The following is a 19,021-nucleotide window of genomic DNA, read 5'->3' as shown; positions in this document are numbered from 1 at the left end:
CATTGCTACAATCAGTGTGACTCTTTGGTAAAAGTGGACCCTGAACCAGAGTAAAACTGTTGGTTGTGTCTTCAGTGGGAGTAAATGTTTTAGAGGGAGCAGTACACTGTACACAGTAGTGTACAGATGCTGCCCAGCTCCTGGTAACATGCAGAAACACCCCTGTAACCTGGGGAGCTCCCTGGAACCGGGATGTCCCCTGGTGAAATCCCACTGCTGCCAGTGTCAGCTGGGAGGGAGCTGAAGTAACCATTTAGAACAGCATCCTGGCTTGTATCAGGAATAATGTAGCCAGCAGGACCAGGGAGGTGATCGTTCCCCTCTCCTTAGCTCTGGTGAGGCCGCACCTTGAGTACTGTGTTCAGTTTTGGACCCCTCACTACAAGAAGGACAGAGAGGACCTGGAACATGTCCAGAGAAGGGTTACAAAGCTGGTGAAGGGCCTGGGACACAAGTCCTGTGAGGAGTGGCTGAGGGAGCTGAGGGTGTTTAGTCTGGAGAAGAGGAGGCTCAGGGGAGACCTTATTGCTCTCTACATCTACCTGAAGGGAAGGTGTGGGGAGCTGGGGTCGACCTCTTCTCACAAGTAACCAGCAATAGAACTCAAGGGAACGGCCTCAAGTTGTGCCAGGGGAGATTCAGGTTGAAAATGAGGAGACATTTCTTCTCAGGAGCTGTCAGGCATCGGGACGGGTTGTCCAGGGAGGTGGTGGAGTCACCATCCCCAGGGGTGTTCAAGGAAAGGCTGGACGTGGTGCTTAGGGTTTAGTTGGTGACATTGGTGGTAGGGTGATGATTGGACCAGATGATCTTGGAGAGCTTTTCCAACCCTAATGATTTTATGATTCTAGATGTAAAGCAAGGACCACCAGCTTAGTGGGCAACATCTGCATATCTTGAGTGGAAGTCTGCCTGATGGCAGCCCAACCACAACAGAGCGAGGTTTTGCATAATATTTTGGGATAATAAAGGTATTTGCTTTCTCAAAGACTTTATGCAACAGATTGTCACAATACCTTAATTTTCATGTTTCTGTAAAACTATTGTTATGCAAGGAAAGGGCAGAGTTACAAAGGCTGGTGTGATCCAAGAATGAAACCGTAAGTTTAAAAAATCATATGCAGTTCTTGCCCTTTTCAAAAACTTTTTTTCTAATCATGCATAATGAGGAAAGGCCCAGTAGATCTATAATGTCAATAAAGAGCAACAACTTGAAATATCTTCTACATTTAATTGTCATTAAATCACAAGCAAAGTAGATTAGGAAAGAGCACTTCTGCTTTTTATTGTGGGCAACTTACTGCTGCTGTCTCCTTCTGCTAATACTCACAGGAGACATCCCTGGATAGCATCTCTTAACAATTCCTGCATCCATCTTTGTTTTAGGGGCATGCGGTGCTGTGCTGCAGCCAGATGGTCCAGACAGATGATAAAAAAGTATGAAATTAGACACTGGAGCACTCATCTCCTGCTGCCCTGTCACATTGAACAAACAGTTAATGAAATCTGAAATTGTAATAGCTAAAAATACGTACTGCAGTGTGATGGACTTTCACACGTCCCACTGGGATTGAATTGTCTTCTAAATATGGCTTCTGCAGGAAAGTTGCTGAAATCCCTGCCTTTCGGTGTCCATTTCTGGATAAATTCCTAATGAGCTGGGCAGAGAACATAATTATTGTGATAGGAATTTTCTTACCTTTTACTCCGGAAATTGCCCACAAAAATTTGGCTGTTCTTCAATGTAGTTTGTTATTCACCAAATAATTTCTTCTGACATTCTTGTTGCACAGATTTTGCAATTCAGCACTTGAGCCCTTTGATGTGACGTAGGGTGCATATTAAGCTCCTGCCTTTGGCTTTTAGAGTATAGCCCTCAGAATCAGATTTCAAGTGTACAATTGCAAGTTCTGTGTTTGCTTTCCGAGAACATTCTGTAATCACTCAAACTCACAGCGCATTTGCTGGGATGTTTGCAGAAAGCAGCGTACAAAGGGCACGGACATACAGATCATGAATGTATTTAGAACTCCGAATAAATATTCATCAAATTTATTCTGCACTTTTCCTTCTGCTCCTCATGATATTAGATGTTACCAAAGCTAATATCAAAGCATCAGAGGTGTGACAAATCTTCAGAAGGAGTGCTGAAATCATAATAGGTAGAGTTTAAAAGTACACAGAGCAAGGAAGGCAATAGGTTTTATCTGAGAAACCTTTGTACAGTAAACATCTTGGAATTCTGTTCTCCTACATCTTGGCTGTAATTCAGACCTGATTTTGCTGTGAACAAGTCCAGCAGGATCAAGCCCAAGTCTCTGGAGGACAGCCTTGGTAGATCTCTCAATCTCTGGGCAGGTCTTAGTGCTCACATCCTGTCCGGTTTCCATATGACAAGAGATGACTTTCAGAACAGCTAGCCTATCGGAATGTGATGCTGCAGAGTAAAACAAAGGAGGTTGTTGTAATGTCTAGCTTTCATGGAATATATTTTTTCAGCCGTTAATAAAACTTTCCTATTTTGATGAATTTGTAGAATGCTTAGATTCACTAATGCAAGAGGGTTAGAGGTTAAATCCGTGTTTAGCGTAAGATTTATTCACTCAATTACATTTTTTCCCAAAAGGGTTTCATCACTGTACAAAGTAATACATGAAAGTACCGAGGCTTTCGATTTAGCTTGCATACACTTTCAGGACTTTGAGATCCCAGCAGCAATAAATTCTAGACCATATTTTTTCTTGAAAGTTAATCAAGGGTAGAGCTTTATGCAACTGTGAGGATGTAACAACGCTTGTGCCCCTACGCGTGCATACTCTGATAGGAATTGCATCAGTGCTGTCACAATTATTGATTCTGCTGCAGAATGCCAATTTAGTAGTAGTAACAAGAAGAATAGCTACCCCTCTCCTTGAACAATAGATTTAAGAAATCTTGAAACTAGGAGCAAGATTTTAGTCTGTGCATGAACAGAGTTTGTGCACAGATTTCAGGTGTCAGCTGCGATGTTACTTCTTTTCTTTGTATCAAAAAGAGGAATTTTGCAAATGTTCTTGATCATCCCGTGCCCAATAGCCCTTCAAAGAAGTCAAACATGATGAGGCTTCTCTCTTCTTCTTCTATTTTTTACTGATTTTGTTTTATAAAAGTCCTTGAGCTTAAGAAGTCAATATTATTGCTGTTTTGAAGGCATGACCTGTGGGTCTCACCCCACTAGTTAAGTATTCTGTTTCAACTGGGCAGAGTCTGTCATCCTGTGCATGACAATACGCTGCCTATGTGATTAGCCCTCTGCTCATCCTGAGAACCTCCCCCTGACCTGAGTTTTCATGGGACTTTGCTGTGCAGAGTAAGAAGTCAAAAACAGGTTCGTAAGTTGCAGTGGTTCACACCGACGATGAAGTTGCTATTCAGGATGTTTCCCAGAATATATAGTATGTCATTTTCTGTTCCTACATCTGGGTTGAACACCTGACATCTGGATTTCCTGACGTCTTGGGTCAGGTCTCTACCTCCCAGGAGGTAGATAATGAGGAAAAGAGAGATACAAAGCAGTTACTGCATCTCCTGGCTCAGGTTTTCTGCCTAGCAGCTCTGTAAGGTGAGGATGCAGTGTGGAAGGATTACAGGCAATTACAGTCATTAGTACACTTTTCAGTTACCTTTGATTTTGTGACGTTTTCTGCTGCCAGGCAGCACAACATGCAGAAAGGATAGGTCAATTAACATACATCCTATGGGGTGAACTTTTCTAATTTATAGTTTTAATTGATGCCAGGATTAACCAGTGGAATATTTAAAATGGCATTAGTTTTCAGCTGCTGATTTCCATGTCCATTTTGATTTGAACAGTGTTCCTTAGTACAGGACAGGTTGCAGCAGGTTACAGAACATTTCTCTCCGCTCCCTCGCATATATGCAGTGTCTTGTTCTTAAGTTTAATGTTTTCTGTTCATTTTGTAAAGCAGTGGCATTTGTACAGAGGTTTCCCGGTGCTAACGTGTTTTAAGTTTTCCCCTAAGCAGTTTTCATTTTACAATTCTAAAAGTGCCACTTGTGAGCTCCTTGAAATGCTGTTGTTCCTCGTCTCCTAACGAGTTTGCCAGGGATTGCAGCCGGGTTCTGTTTTAAGGCAAGCCAGGAATATCCCTCAACAGCCATTTATGCCTCATTGCATCCATCATGTGCAGAGCAGTTTCTCCCTCAACTGCCAGGAGCAGGGGAAGCACAGTTGTCAGGATTTAAAGTGAATGAAGTGCAACTTGACAGGCAGAAATGATGTTTCCCATGTGAGCGAACACCCATTCACAATTTCCGGGAAATCTTGGGGCTGTTGCAGCCAAAATATGAATGTGGCTCAGTGTGAACAGTGTGCAGAGAGTGAGCACGCCGAGGCTTTGAAGGCATAGATTGGCTCAGCGACAAACAAGCAGAAAAGCCTTTCACTCCTGAGTGTCTCTGTAGTTGTGGTCACCAGGACGGTTTCGCTGGCATTCACAGTGCTGTGCTATTTCAAGCTAGCAAGTAAGTGATGGGGCAATCCTCTGTTTTACCAAAGTATGAGGGTCCTGCAGGTTTCAAGAACCCTTGTGCCAAGGATCACTGGTGCTGCTCTTTCTATTACTGTCTCTCCCCTTCGAACTGGTAGGAGAAGCAGATGGCAAATAAAACAGCTGCAGTGGCCAGCAGTCCTCCAGACCTGTGGCTTGTCACCCACGCGAGGGGAAGCACAGACTGATGCTGCAGACCTGTTGTATTTGCCAGCCGTACCTCAGCCATGTAAAGGAGAAGCCTGTGGAAACACGTGAACAGATTTACGTAAGCTCCCTGTATTTTGGAAGCGGACTGAGATGCTTTCGGATTAACATCTTCATCTAAAACCATTTCCAGACAAAAGCTCGGCACTCGAGAAGCAACCCTTGATGAAATAAGGCCTATTTATGCACGAGTGTTTGCCAGGGCCCCTGTCACCATAGTAACCAAGGCCCAGATTCACAAAACCATCTCGTTCCTGCTTAAGCACCTAAGTACCTCTGAAGTTCTCAGCCTAAATGGTTCCCAAGTAAATGTGATCTCTCTGCACAGGTATTTTATGAATTGCAAGAAATTATCCCTTCTTTTTCTTTCATTTTTTTTTTCCTCCCTGACTAAGAAAGGTCTGGTTATGGGAGTAAAGATTTTTATAACCAGCCCATCAGTCATACTGTGGAAATGTGTCAAAAAGTTGTATCTAAAAGGTTATACTGGAAATGGCCGTTTTCTGAACTTTCTGGACATTTGGAGCGAGAATACTTCATCACTGCTGTCCGGCCCGTTTTGCGTAGCTGACTCCTTTCAATATGAGAGCGTTTTGCCTTTGGCCTTCTCTTTTCACCTTGTATTTTGTAATTTCTGCAGAGGAACAGGTTGATATTAAAGAGCCAAAAATATACATCTCATTTCACTGATATAGCTGCCATTATTTGTGGTTAATATTTTTCAAGATCAGTATCAAGGCTTTGTTTCAGAGCAGGAATTGGGATAGGGACCATATGATGGATCTGAACATTGAGAAAATGTGTGTCAAGTGGCACATCCTACTTCGGTGAGAAATCAAATGAGAAATGCTGGGTTATGCTTTTGAAGCTATGCTTGGTTGCTTGCACTTTACAACTGAAAATGCCAGGGAAAGCATGCAAATAAGTCAACCTGTAGGTTTTCATGGCAAATTCTTTTTGTAAATGTCTTGTAGACAGTTACTGGTTGCCACGCTTCCATTCTGTGGCATCACTAGAGAAAAGAGGTTAACCTGGGTCACAGCGTCTGGAGTGCTTACAGAGGTATATGGTTTAAAGGCCAGTGCTGATCTAGAAACAAATTCCATCAGTAAATAAAAGTTAAAGAATAACATTAAAAAACATTGGAAGCAATGGTATATTATCTTAAAAAAATAGGTCTACCTTTCAATGTTTTTGTTTGTTTGTTTGTTTGTTTTTATTTTTAATGCCTTTAAGAATATTTAGTTATTGGCTGAGGTTAGTTGGGAGGTTAAGCACTGTAAAGACCTGAGTGTCTGGAACCATCAGAACACCTACGTGTGTCTGTTTGTTTTTTTTTAAATCCTATTTCCTCAAACAGCCTTTGCAAGTTTATGCTGGAAAATAGCCAGCTTTCGAGTTCTGCTTTCTCTGAATCAATAAAAAAAAGTGAAGGAACTTGGAGCCTTTTACCAGCAAATACCCTAGGGCAGGTAGGCAAGCCTTGTGCCAGTGATGGTTGCTGGTATTAGCTGAATTAGCTAGATGCTGCAACACTTAGGAATCTGTCTGTCTGCAGGAGCTCAGAACATACAGAAAGTTTAAAGATCAGGACTTCCTAAGATTGGAAAGAGGGATGACTGTGCTCCAAAGACACTGAAGGTGAGGTTAAGCTGGATAGGTGTGGCTGTACAGCGTGCACCCAGCATATAGATGCCTGTGACTTTTGAGCAAATCTAAAGGGTGGTGTGCTCGGGTGTCCTCAGTGCAGATGCCTTAAGAAAGGTGATATGCGTTTACATATGCACACCCTTTCCTTTGTTCCTGTGACCTGTGAATAAGACTTTTATTCTGGCACATAATACTAGTAGAGATGATACCTCTGGCTAATACTATTCTGTCTTTCATATTCATCACTGAAGTCAATTTTGATGCATTCTTTGTTTATGCTCAGGGGATGCCTAAATTAAAATTTTATGGTCTGTGCTAGTTTGGAAACAGAGAATACTGACCTTAGTTTCTTCGTAGATGTTACGAAGAAAATACTGTGATGAGAACATCTCAAGTTGAAGTTGTCCTAGACAGTGTTATCTACTGAGGCTGTACACTAGTGCATCATCTTCCAGGGTTTGGCTTTAAATTTGCTTCCTCCTGGTAACTCTTAAGATTTGTGATTCAAAATCATTTGAATTTTAACATGTGAATGACTGAAAAACTGAGAGAGATTCATTAGTAGTTTTCTATTTGGCTATTAGTTTGTGGAAATATAGTTTGGAGTGGTTTGTTCATGGGCTGTCTGCTGCTCATCACTAGCCCTCTTTAAGTGGTTACCTGAAATATTGTTGCTTTTTTGATTTTCTGCCTGATTGACTTGAATAGCAGGTGGTGAATTTTCATTTGAAAAGCCTGTGGTGTAAATACACAAAGTAATTTCTGTGCTAATTAATGAAAATATTGGGATTCACTAGCGTTTTCACAAATCTTTGGCAGTTGTTGCAAGCACTAGAGTAAACTCATCTGGCTTATTTTACACACAAAAAATATCCACAAAGTGGTTTTAAAATCATGTAGCTATTGATCTTCTCTCTCTACCGTGGAATAATAACTATTTAATTTCAACGCAAACAGTTACCCAGGGGTTTCTGCCACATCTAGAAAATTATAGGAGTTATAGGCTTCTGCCAGGGAGAGGAGTAATATTTGTGTGTTGGAACAAACTGTACCAGCAGTTAGCCTGCAGTGTCGTATTTTATGGTTTTCCTGATTCCTTCCTACTATTTTGCTCCTCTGGCTATGCGCAGTGCCATAATACCATCCTAAATCTGAATTTGCCATGTCAGTATGCCCACTATGACACCCAATGCCTTCTGGATGTGCACTTTGTTATGAGGGTCAACGCCTTTTAGTCCGGATGGGTGCTTCTCACGGACTTTGTTCATCAAAGCATTTTTTTTTTTCCTGCAGGAAGACATTTTATAGCATTTAAAGAGCAACTGCTCCTCTGAAGATGTAGTGCCAGGCAAACTCCAGGCCCTCTGCTGTGCTGCCAACTTCACAGAGCTGGGAGAGGATTTATTTGGTGAAGGCTGACTATGACCCTTTATAAGCAAACAGGCATTTCCACAGCGTGTCTCCAGTGAATCAGTCAGTGCCTGGGAGAATAAATGTAACGGATTATAATGCTTCAGTTCAGGTGGCTGAGCGCAAATGCCTAAATAACCTACCGCTTTCAAATGGAAAGGGAGGGATTTTTCACCGCCTGCCTATGACAAATGAGGCTTATCAGGCACCTTCCCACTAATGAATTATGTCCTAAGTTCAGGAAGCTAATTCAGTAGTGCCGTAAGCAGCAGAAGTGTAAATGGGTGAGATCCTGATCACTCTTGTGCAAGCAGAAATGGTAAGAAGCTGGGATCACAGTGAGCTCCTTTTGAGTAAAGTGGTCAGAAAATAAGTTTATGTGGATGTGACCGGCGAGGATAAATAGAGCAATGTGCCTGTTTCACAGCTGGCACGTGTTCTGAAAGGTTCACATTTGTGCATTGTCAGTATAGGAAAAGAGGCTGAAACGGAAAAGGCGACTGAATAAACTTTGAGATAGAACTATAAAGGATAATTTATTTCTGTGCTCTTCCTTATGCAGGTATTAATCCATGGGCAAACCCTTGAACTTCTGCTGGATTAGCTGCATAGTTGAATCTATGCTGTTATGGCATAGATTCCTATTGTAAACAGTCCTTTAAGGAGGGTGGATCGGGAGGGCAAGAACCAACCTTTACAAGGCTGTTTTTTCATTCGATTAATGCTTTGCTAGAGGAAGACAGACCTAGTAGATTTTTTTCCTGCTTAAATACATTTGATTCTTGCAGCTTCTCATAGATTTCAGTTTGCTTTTGTGTTTGGATTGGGAATTGACAATGAGAATATAATACAGTGCTGTGACATATTGAATACACCTTGTCTTTACAAAATAAGACGTTTCCTACCCGGAGGGCTTGTCTTTTTAATTTGGTAAACCAGAACATTCCCCTTATGGATATGGCTGTAGCTTGTTAAGCTATCCTGTCACTTATTACTTGTCAGTGAGGTGAGCTAAGGAAAATTTGGGATGTGCGGTAGGTGGCGTGTGCTTCTTTATGGTATCTTCTTGCATTGCAATAAATGAGAGTACCCACATTTTCTGTTCCTTTTTTTTCTTCATATACATAGAAAGAACGTGTACAGTGAAACTATTGCTAGACATCAAGTTAAGCCTCAAAGCAGGCTGTTGTGTACCAGCTCCTAGCGTCTGTAACTACCACAGAGTCTGTAAGACCTTAGGATCCATTACTAATCCCTCGCTGAAGCTGATGAGAATTTCTCAGCTGACTGCTTTGATAGCTGGAGCTGACCCTTCATTAATAAATGAGGAAGGTTAAAATGCTCTTACTTAGAAATGTAGATGCAGCCACTGGCTATACTTCTCACACACATATCTGTGTAGAAGGGATTATAAAGGCAAAAAGGCAGTTATGAAAAGCGTTTTCCTCTCAGATATTTTAAAATAAAAATAGTTATAAGTCAAAGTAAGATATTTTATCTCTGAAGTCTTTTTTAATGTTTTTTTTCAGTTGCCATTTACACAAAATCTTTTCCTTAGAAAACAGTACATTACATCTTTTTGGAGTCTTTGTGGAGCAGAAGACAATGTGGTGAAATTTCTGATCTAAGCATCTCTCTGTACAAGCCTAAACCGGATTTGGGCTCCTGGATAATGCAACAATGGAACATTTTATAATAAGAAATATTTTTAATATATAAATGCAAGCTGAAAAGGAGCCTTTATAAAGTGCTACTTAAACTTCAACTGTTAAATAGCTAACATGGAAGAACGCAAACATGGCCAGATAAGTTGCTCAGCTTTTTATAGGCCTTTGCAAAATGGTAAATTTGAAGAGAGTGGAGGAACTGGCATAAAGCATATTTTTGAAGTATTTAAAGTCTAGAAGTATGGAAAAAACAGGTAAATCAACAGAGTTTTGGGAGGCTATAATGGAAATAGTATAATATGGACATCTGTATCTGTGCTAGCACTGCTCCTGCTCTGCTGCTGAGAGCCACAGAAGAACTATTTATGAGAAGAAACATTATTTTTTATTTGTTTTTTGTTTGTTTGTTTTTTAACCTGAGGTAGCTACAGCTAGGTGACAGCCTTAGAGGACAACCCTTTCATCCAGCCTTGGGTGACTCTATGTACCTAAGGTAGCTGAATGAATCAGTAGCCTGTGCCCTCTGCAGAGCTGCCAGTGGCAATTCGGAGTGTCTAATTCTAATTAAGCTCTTAATTCAGGCTGTTGTATTTGGTAAGTTAGATAATAAGACTATTCCTTCAGAATATCAGACTTATAATAATATATATAATATATTATAATATTATAATTATATTATAATTAATATATAACTTTAAATACAAAGCCCATTATTAATTAGGTGCATATTAAGTGTATGAAATGAGACAGCAAGCTTGGTTGAAATTAGTTGACTTTCCTTGCCATTGTTGTCTTCAGAACAGTAAGACATTTTGGCTCAATGGTGTTCATGGAGATACAAAACTCTTATGGTAGCTTTTTAAAAGGATTAAACAACAGCTAATTCAGCTGATGCACTTCTTGCATTATTGACTGCCTTGTGTTTGATCTGTGTCCTCTTGGAGAGGTGAGAGGAGGAGGAGGAGGAGAAGGGCAGATCACAGCAGGGCAATGCAAGTTGCAGGGTTTGCCTTTGATGCATGATGAAGATGGAGCACGTGCCTTCTTCCCTCCCTTGCCAGCCTGGAAGCAAGGTACTGAGTCAGGTTTCTCATCCTTTCTGCAGTTTTCCCCGTGGTGACACAGCTGTATGAGTATGCTTAATGAAACAATTATCGTCTTAGTCCTTTCTTCCAAAGAGTTCTTTCAAAAGTGGAAATTTGTAATAATATAAAATACTACTACTGCTCGCAGCTGTGAGCTATAGTAGATCAAACTATCAGTTTTGTTCTGCAAGTCCTTAGTCCTGCTGCCAACAACTACCTTATATATGGCTATAAATCTTCCAGGAGTGTAATAAAGGTGAACTGCATTTCCCTGTAATGGGGTACGTCTTACATGAAGACACAGAGCATTAGGAATTCTGTGTGTAATAGCCAGTGCTTCCCAATATTAATGTCAAAAGCGAGGATGTAGTGCTGGGGTCTGCAGAAGTCGTTCAGAGGTATTGCAGCTTTCTGTCCCCAAGTACTCAGATTTTATCATAGTAATGCTTCTGTAGTTCAGGAGTTTGTGGGATTTGTTTTATAAACCTCATCCTGAGGTGCTCATAGCTCATCTGTTCTGAAAACATCAGAAGTCATTCTGCAGGAGAAATTTTTTTTGGCTCTGTTGCTTTTGCTTTATTTATTTATTTATTTATTTATTGATGTCAGAAATACTTTAGCCAAAAATGTATGTCTGGTTTTGAAAATCCTACCTCTTTCACAAGTACTAGAGTCATAGCAGTTCTATGACCCAAAATGCAAATAGGTACCTAATGAGATTCACAAAAGAACCTATTTCCTATTGAAGGCATTTAGAAAAGTAACTTGTTTTTTCCTCCAGCTTTAGGAACTTAAATGCTTTACCAAAAAATGGCTCTAATTCTTTTGGGCACTTCTGAAAGTTTTGCCCTAAAGCTTGATCATTTTCATGTGAAAGTCAGTTTCTGGTAATGAACTGAATAGATAAATATATCAATATTATGTTGTGGATTTTATTTCAGTACTATTCAGCTGTTTCTAAATTTGAATGATTAAAAACTAAATATAGCTAAAATACTACTAATGTGCTTGAACTTTGTCTCTTATTTATGACTTAAACATAGAGCTGTCATTACTTGTGAGCCCAAATTTATGTATTTATCTATCTAGTTATTTATTTGCTGTTTTGTAAAGTCGTGAAAATGTGTTATAAAAGTACTCGCTGGCTTTGATTTTCATAGTTGGGCAACAGCATCCTGTTATTAAATCCTGATCCACAATACCTGCATCCCACTTACTGTCATTTTCCAGTGTCTTTTGGTCAAATTAAGTGTTGCGGCAAGTCAGTACAATTTCTGTGGAGATCTGGAGGTTATTATTCCTTAGTAAAATTGGCATTTTGCCTGGCTCTGTCTCACCTCCCACTCAGCCTGTGTGGCACAAAGAGGTTGACTGAGGAAGAGAGCAAAGAAAGCACAGAAAGTAAAAGAGGAACAGACTTGATAAGAGTCTTCAGTGTGCTTTTTATTGCTGCTTTTGTCAGCTTGCTGTTATGAAAGGAAACTACATATCAAGAGGTTGCTCCTGTAACCCAGCTTTTTTAACTCAAAAGGTATTCTCTAAGTGCACATCCATATGAATATGTAATTAGTCTTAGTGTCACAGAGGTAGAAAACATAGAAAATTCAATAATTTTTTGTTGACTTTTTTTCTGGAAATTGCACAGCCTTTTTGTAGTTTGTGTTTTTATCAGTATAATGATTCCAGGACCTTTCCAATGACTGCAGTGTATGGAAAAAAAAAATAAATAACAAGCCACATCAAATAATACATGTAAACATGTCCATAACCACAAAGACCTGGCCTTCTAACAACTCTTTCCAATTCCTTTTTTTTTTTTCCCCAAGGTAAAAATAATAATAAATAACCACACAGTCTAATGTTGTCCTGCCTAAAAAGTAAGGTAGGACTCTTGCTTGCCCTGCTGCCCACCGTTTCTTGGTGAATGAAGGGAAAGAAGAATAAAGGAAATTCAGGGCAATTGGTGTAAGTGGTAACCCTGCAGCTAGGCTAACTGCAGCAGAGGCTGCTCTCTGGGTTAAGGGTTTCAGGTTCCTACAGTCAGCTCTGCTGTAGGTAGCAGTGGGGAAGGCTGCAGAGCTCGCTGCAGGAGATGGGTTGAGTGGATGCCATTCAGCAACCAGGAAGGGCAGGGCATGGTGATGAATGGAGCAGGCTGGTAGCTCAGTTCCCTGCACTAAGCTGCTGTGATTATCCCCGTCTTCATCCCTAATGTGGTTTCTAAGGAGGAAATCTGGCTTCTCTGAAAATGGTCTTTAAAAACGAAGTCTGGAGCTGCGAATGCTTGCTGCAGCTATCACCTGGCAGGTCTACTTCAGAAAGATCTCTATGACTTCTTTCAGATGGGTTTCTCAAAACATTTCAAGCTAAAATCCATGACCTGCTGATGTCCTTTGTGAAATCTGAAGTTCTTTCTTCATTACCAGGCAGCACAAACTTCCCCACAATTGCATCAGATCTCAAAAACTGAAGTCCTGGAGAAACTTAAATCTCACCAGGATTATGAAGCCATCTGAAGCGTTTTGTGCTTCCCAGTACAAGACTTTACTACAGCAGACAGATGTATTGTCAATATTATTTCAATGTACCTTTGTAGACCAGTTTTTATTCCTAATCATCAAAGTCATTGCAATTGTTCCTTTCCCGTTGCCAGAACTTTGACTGCAGCACACACCTAGCTCTACCATTCTTTGCCTGTAGCATTCATCTTTCAGACTGGACACACAAAACTTTGAGGCATTTCTCTCTGCTGTTCCGTGGCTCAGGAAATTTTAGCTTGAATTTGCCACATAACCTTTTGAAGAACTTGCATTTAAATACAACATTTAAATGCCAGCCCTAGTAAGGCAATCTCCTGTTACATAAAACATGCAAACTTCTAATGATACACATTGAAGGCCAGGGTTTATAGATTACCCAGAGTCTGGGCTGTACCTTGGAATTGCACAGGGCAGAGAACCAGCTGCTTGGAGAGCAATGACACTTTACATTGTTCACAGAAATGCTCTGCAGCAAGAGAGATGCTCTGAGGACCCCTACAACATCTTACCTTTCTTGAAAGCCAGACAGCACCTCTGAGCAGCAACATTTATGCTCTGGTTCAGTTTTGTTTGGTTTGCTTCATCCACCCAATCTTCCTAAATGGTTGTTACATTTCCTGTTAATAGGATTTTAATAAAAGTTCTTTAAGAAAAAGTTCATCAGGTTGTCATATAAGGAAAGTGACAGAACTAATGCTGCTCCTCAACCTCTGCAAAAACCTGATGCCAGTCTGTCTTGTGCACCGTAATACTGTAAGAGATGTGCAAGTTAGCCTGGGTACCAACAGCTGGTGGGTCACAAAAGATAGTTTAGAGCCAACTAGGTGCTGTCCGGGCATCAGCAAGTGTGTAGTGTAGGCGTGCCTCAAGAAAATGGCTCGGTTAAGTTTTCTTAGTCTGGCTCATTGAAAGACATTGTATTGCGTCTGATTTAGGCTGTCTTTGTGGACAACAGAGATTACAGCCTTATGTGTGTAAATCTGTTGCTTGTTGCTGTCTTCTTTTTTCTTTTTTTGAATGAATGAAAGATACTCTGTCTGCTCCAGATAATTTGTAAACTAAATAACAACAGCAATCAAACAGAAACCCAGAAACTAATCCTGTGCAGATAAATGGTCTATTTCAAGGTCAGTGTATGTACATTTTAATCATATGCAGGCTTAATTCTGATCCCATTGAGGGACTGGACTGGCCACTCTGTTCACAGCCAAGCAGAATTGGCTCCCGTCCTTAAAAACTCAGCCACATTCACTGCAGCTTTGGAAAAAGTCTCCTGTGGGCAGAATTACTCTGGTTTTGCTTGTTGAAGTTTATTTGGCGAAACCTGTGTACTTCTATTTAAATTAGGTGTCAGAGTGGAAGAATTTATGCTGAGGGAATAGAGAATATGTCAGAATCACAGAGCAGCTTGGGCTGGAGGGAACCTTAAAGATCGTCTAGTTCCAACTCCTGCCATGGGCACAGACACCACTCACTAGATCAGGTTGCCTGAGGCCCCACCCAGCCTGGCCTTGAACACTTCCAGAGATGAGGCACATGGTAATAAACTAGGAAAAAAAAAAAAAAAAAAAAAAAAAAGCAGAAAATAATTGAATCTTTTCTTTTCTTTCCTTTTTTTTTTTTTTTTTTTTTTTTTTTTTTTTCCAGAATATTGCGACATTTTGGCACTAATTCTGAAGATTACACTGTCATTTTCACATCTGGATGCACAGCTGCACTTAAACTGGTAGCAGAAGCATTCCCATGGATGCCTGAAGGCTCGAAGCAACCCAGTAGTCGATTTTGTTACCTAACTGACAGCCACACGTCTGTGGTGGGTATGAGGGGGATAACTGCCTCAATGAATGTATTATCTGTTCCTGTAAAACCAAAGGAATTGTTATCTGAGAAAAACTGGTTACCAGCTGAAGAACAAAACTGCACGACACCTCATCTGTTCTCTTACCCAGCTCAGAGCAATTTTTCTGGTACCAAATATCCCCTTTCATGGATACAGGACATAAAATCTGGAAAACTCTGCCCCATCAAAATGCCAGGGAAGTGGTTTGTTCTTCTGGATGCAGCTTCGTATGTGAGCTGTTCTCTGTTAGACTTGGGAGTTCACCAAGCTGACTTTATCCCTATCTCATTCTACAAAATCTTTGGATTTCCTACTGGTTTAGGAGCATTATTGGTAAACAACCGGATTGCCCCCCTCTTGAGGAAAACCTATTTCGGAGGTGGAACTGCAGCTGCCTACCTCGCAGGAGCGGATTTTTACTTCCCAAAGAAATCCATGGCAGAAAGGTAAGTCCTTGTTTAACAAAACAGGGTGGTTTTTTTTTTGATACTGTTGTCTTTAGACAAATGTAGTAGTTTTGGTGCATGCCCTGGGCTGTGATACCTGTGCTGCTTTATGCAGTTGAATAGATGTTTCACATCTAATTGATTTCTTCTTAGTATTATTTTTCATATCTGAAAGATGTTATCGGAAATAACCAACTTCCTTCCCCTATCTAGTTTGCCACAACAAGTAGAAATGTAAAGGTTCACCATCCAGTGACATAATGGTTATTCCACTCGTTATTTAATTTGTAGGTACGGTACCTCAGTAGAACTGATTTGGTTTTGAAGCCGTGCATCTGGACCAGCCAGGCCAAGGCTGATCACTCTCTTGAGTGACCCCCAGTGAAAATGGAAAGTTAGGGCAGTCTCTATAATGATCCACGGTGAAAGCGGAAAGAAGGGGCAGTATATTTCACTGGCAAATTAGTATGCTTTACCCTCAGGAGAAGCTTTATCGAAGCATCACACACAGTAAGATGAATTGCCAAGGACATACATTTGTTGCACTCTTATTTCATGACTGAGATTCTGGAGAAGCTGTGAAGCTCTCCCACAGAAGATAGAGATCACCTAACGGAGGTCACACATAAATACATAAGGAAATACAAGGCGATAGATAAACTTCCCTAGTCCCTTAATATACTGAAATACCTCTCTCAGTGATACTTGATCTCCCTCCCTCTGTCCCTCATGCCATCACCAGCTTACATAAATGTAGTGAAGGGGCTTCCTTCCTGTCCCACATCCAATACATCCACACAAAGGGAAGGCTTGAGATCAACATTTAGTATTGAATAATAGTCCTTGTAAGTGGCTGGAAGCATACAGGGGATAAGCAGAGCCAGTCATGCCTAGCATTTGTTTATGGATGTGCATTCAGCAGCACAAAGTCCTGCATCTCCCACGATGTAAATGTGTCCTTTCAGCGTGTATGTAATAATGCCTAAAGGTGCTTTGTGTGTGTGCAGCTCTCCTAGTTGTATGCTCTAAGTGCTGCTTTAGGGGCTTTAGTTCTGGACTGGTAAATGCACTGGCTGGTTGCTTCTTGCAGTATGAAGCCATGTTTCTGAAATGAACATTGGTATGGTGAACAGTCAGTTAATCCATTAATTTAGAAATAAAAACAACAAGGATGCATTATTGTTCTGAGCTCTGCTGCTGTTTTTCTCAAGCCAACAAGGCTTTGAAGTGCAGCAGGATTACTCACTGCAAGTCAGGATGAAAGGGCACAGAAGTCATGGGATCCAGTGGTACCCTTGCAACACCTGCAAGCCAAGGAGAAAACCTGCTTTAATTTGACCTAGGCAGGCTCTAATTTCTGAGTAGCTTTTCTAGAGGTAATTGACACACGACTCCTGATATTGCATAGCAGATAAAAATACCTGAAATGTGTGTTAGATCTCAATTCTTCTTTTATACTTTTTTTTTTTTTTTAATTAATGGGAGAAAGGTATGTGGGAACCTTTAGGGAGCTCCGTCTCTGTTATCTTTTTCAAGAGTTTTCAGAGGTTGACTAATTACAAGTCTTTCAGATATTTGCGGCGCCCACTGTTTTCAAGGGCTCTTTTGTTACTGGAGCAGAAGAAAGGCCTGCTTTAACCTTTTTCTACTACAGGGTTATAAACAAGGGAATTTGTCCAATTTGATTTCTCAGGCTGGGTGCAGAGTGTCTAATCTTGGTATGAGAGAACCTAACTGAAATAATCAAATCTGACACCTGAACCCAGATGTGTGATGCTAGTTCCTGTTAGACTCCAAAGTGTCACTCAGTTTGACTCATACATTGATAAATATTTGCTTTGGTCCTCATCTACTGCTTTGATTTTTATTTGAAAAACTAATTTTTAAAGGTTCATGTTTAGAGCATGATTGATTCCATCCATAATCCCTTGTGAACTGTGGAGACTTAAAGTCCTGCCTACAAAGGCCTGAAGTTTTCAAAGACAGGCCAGGAATGAGGAAAACCCTTCCCTGAAAACATTAAAAACAGCAGCATTGAAAATCTCAATCAGTGTTCTCCAGGCTATTTCATTTCAGATTATTTTTTTTTCCCATTCAGAGGTTATGAGGTTTTGCTTTGTTATGTTTTTAAAGTATGTTCTTAATAATAAAATACACAGAGATAGAGCAATTAGGAACAGAACTACACTTTGGATGAAATACCAGGCCAACATGGCCAAAGCTACTGTTACCTTATTTATGGCCATCTTTCCTTCCCAGGACTGTCAAAATTGTTTTCTTTTGTCTTAATGGATACAGCTTTTGCTGGTGTTATTTGTACTTTATTTTGTTGGTTTTGCTAAATAAATTATTCTATCACAGACTTTCTTAGATTCCTTTAATGCCCTTAAATCACTTCCATATTTTCCCATTTCATGGCAGTAACCAGTCTTCCTATCTCAACTTTTAAAATCATGTTTATTGTATTTTCATTCTTGTATCAAACAGCTTGACAAATTATTATTATCATTCACAAATCTAGCCTCATTTCCCATGTTTTTTTCTGCGCAGCATGAGATAATAAAATAATATGATTATATATAGCAAGGATTCAGTGATAAAATATTCATCATCTGCCCTATTTTTCTTTTGTATCTGGGAGTGCTATTCAGAATCAGATCATTCTGGAATTTATGACTAAGAGAAAAGGCACTGTTGTTTTGTCTGTAAATTGGATATCTGCATCGCAGCCGACCAGCATGTTAGCTGTTGTGTGTTTTTCATTCCCAAATGCATTTTCAACATCTTTGAAAATCCAGATGGCGTGACTTTGTCCCTGACCAGTTGGAGTGGTTCTTGTCTCTGTTGTTTGGATGATTTGACAGCCCCAGAGCACCACCCACACTTTTGTAGTCTATGATGCAGTGTACTTAACCAGAGCAGCAGCAAAGGTTTCTTTTTCCTTGATGCGGTAGGTTTTTGTTTATGAAGATTTAGTGTCAATATCCTGGGGCTGGATGGTGGTTGTGGAGCAGCTTTAGAGTCCCTTGGTAAAAAGCTGGTCTTTCTGGTTGAAATTTAGTTTCACTGTTAGTTTCTGTTAGTATAGAAAGAAAGAATATGGTGACAGGTGCTGGTTTATTGCCCTGAAATTTTTTGTAGTGCTGAGAAATCACCAAAGGACTGGCAACCATGTCGGGTACAGCACAATACCTATGTTGATGCTGGCCTTGTAGTCTAGCTTGTGCCCCTGGGTTCTACATGTAGGGCTCTGTCCAACTCTCTATGACTATTTTAATGCAGTCAGCGGGCTCAAATGTCTCCACGGTGGCTAGTACTTTTTGTTCAAAGCATTTTGCCATGTTACTTCCATGTTTTTGAGTTTTTTGTAGATCTCCAAAAGGCCTGCTTATGGAGGGATTTCCAAATACATAAAATTCCTGAACAACCATCCTTTCAAACAGAAATGATGACTTCCAGATGACGTATGTAGGAAGTGATAGGGGGTCTTCACCTAATTTCGAACAAGCTTTTACACCATGAAGCTGGCCCTGCACCTGGCAGACTTCTTGCAGCCACAGGCTGGGACTTGAGACTGAGCCAGTGCCATACCGGTCCCACAGCGATGAGAGGCTGAGGGCATGGAG

General features: G+C 40.5%; 1 protein-coding gene across 5 annotated transcripts in view; it reads left to right on the top strand.

Annotated features, from left to right (window-relative positions):
* MOCOS (molybdenum cofactor sulfurase) overlaps positions 1 to 19,021 on the top strand; it is a 224,487-nt gene that overhangs the window by 69,813 nt on the left and 135,653 nt on the right. For all 5 annotated transcript variants that reach the window (XM_082752602.1, XM_082752601.1, XM_082752603.1 and 2 more), the window contains one exon: positions 14,757 to 15,395. In XM_082752602.1, the coding sequence (XP_082608728.1) occupies positions 14,757 to 15,395 (639 nt within the window). The remainder of the gene's footprint in view (positions 1 to 14,756; positions 15,396 to 19,021) is intronic.

Source organism: Aythya marila (assembly GCF_965140915.1).
Source record: "Aythya marila genome assembly, chromosome: 2".
NCBI lineage: Eukaryota > Metazoa > Chordata > Aves > Anseriformes > Anatidae > Aythya > Aythya marila.
This window is presented reverse-complemented; position numbering and strand designations above follow the sequence as displayed.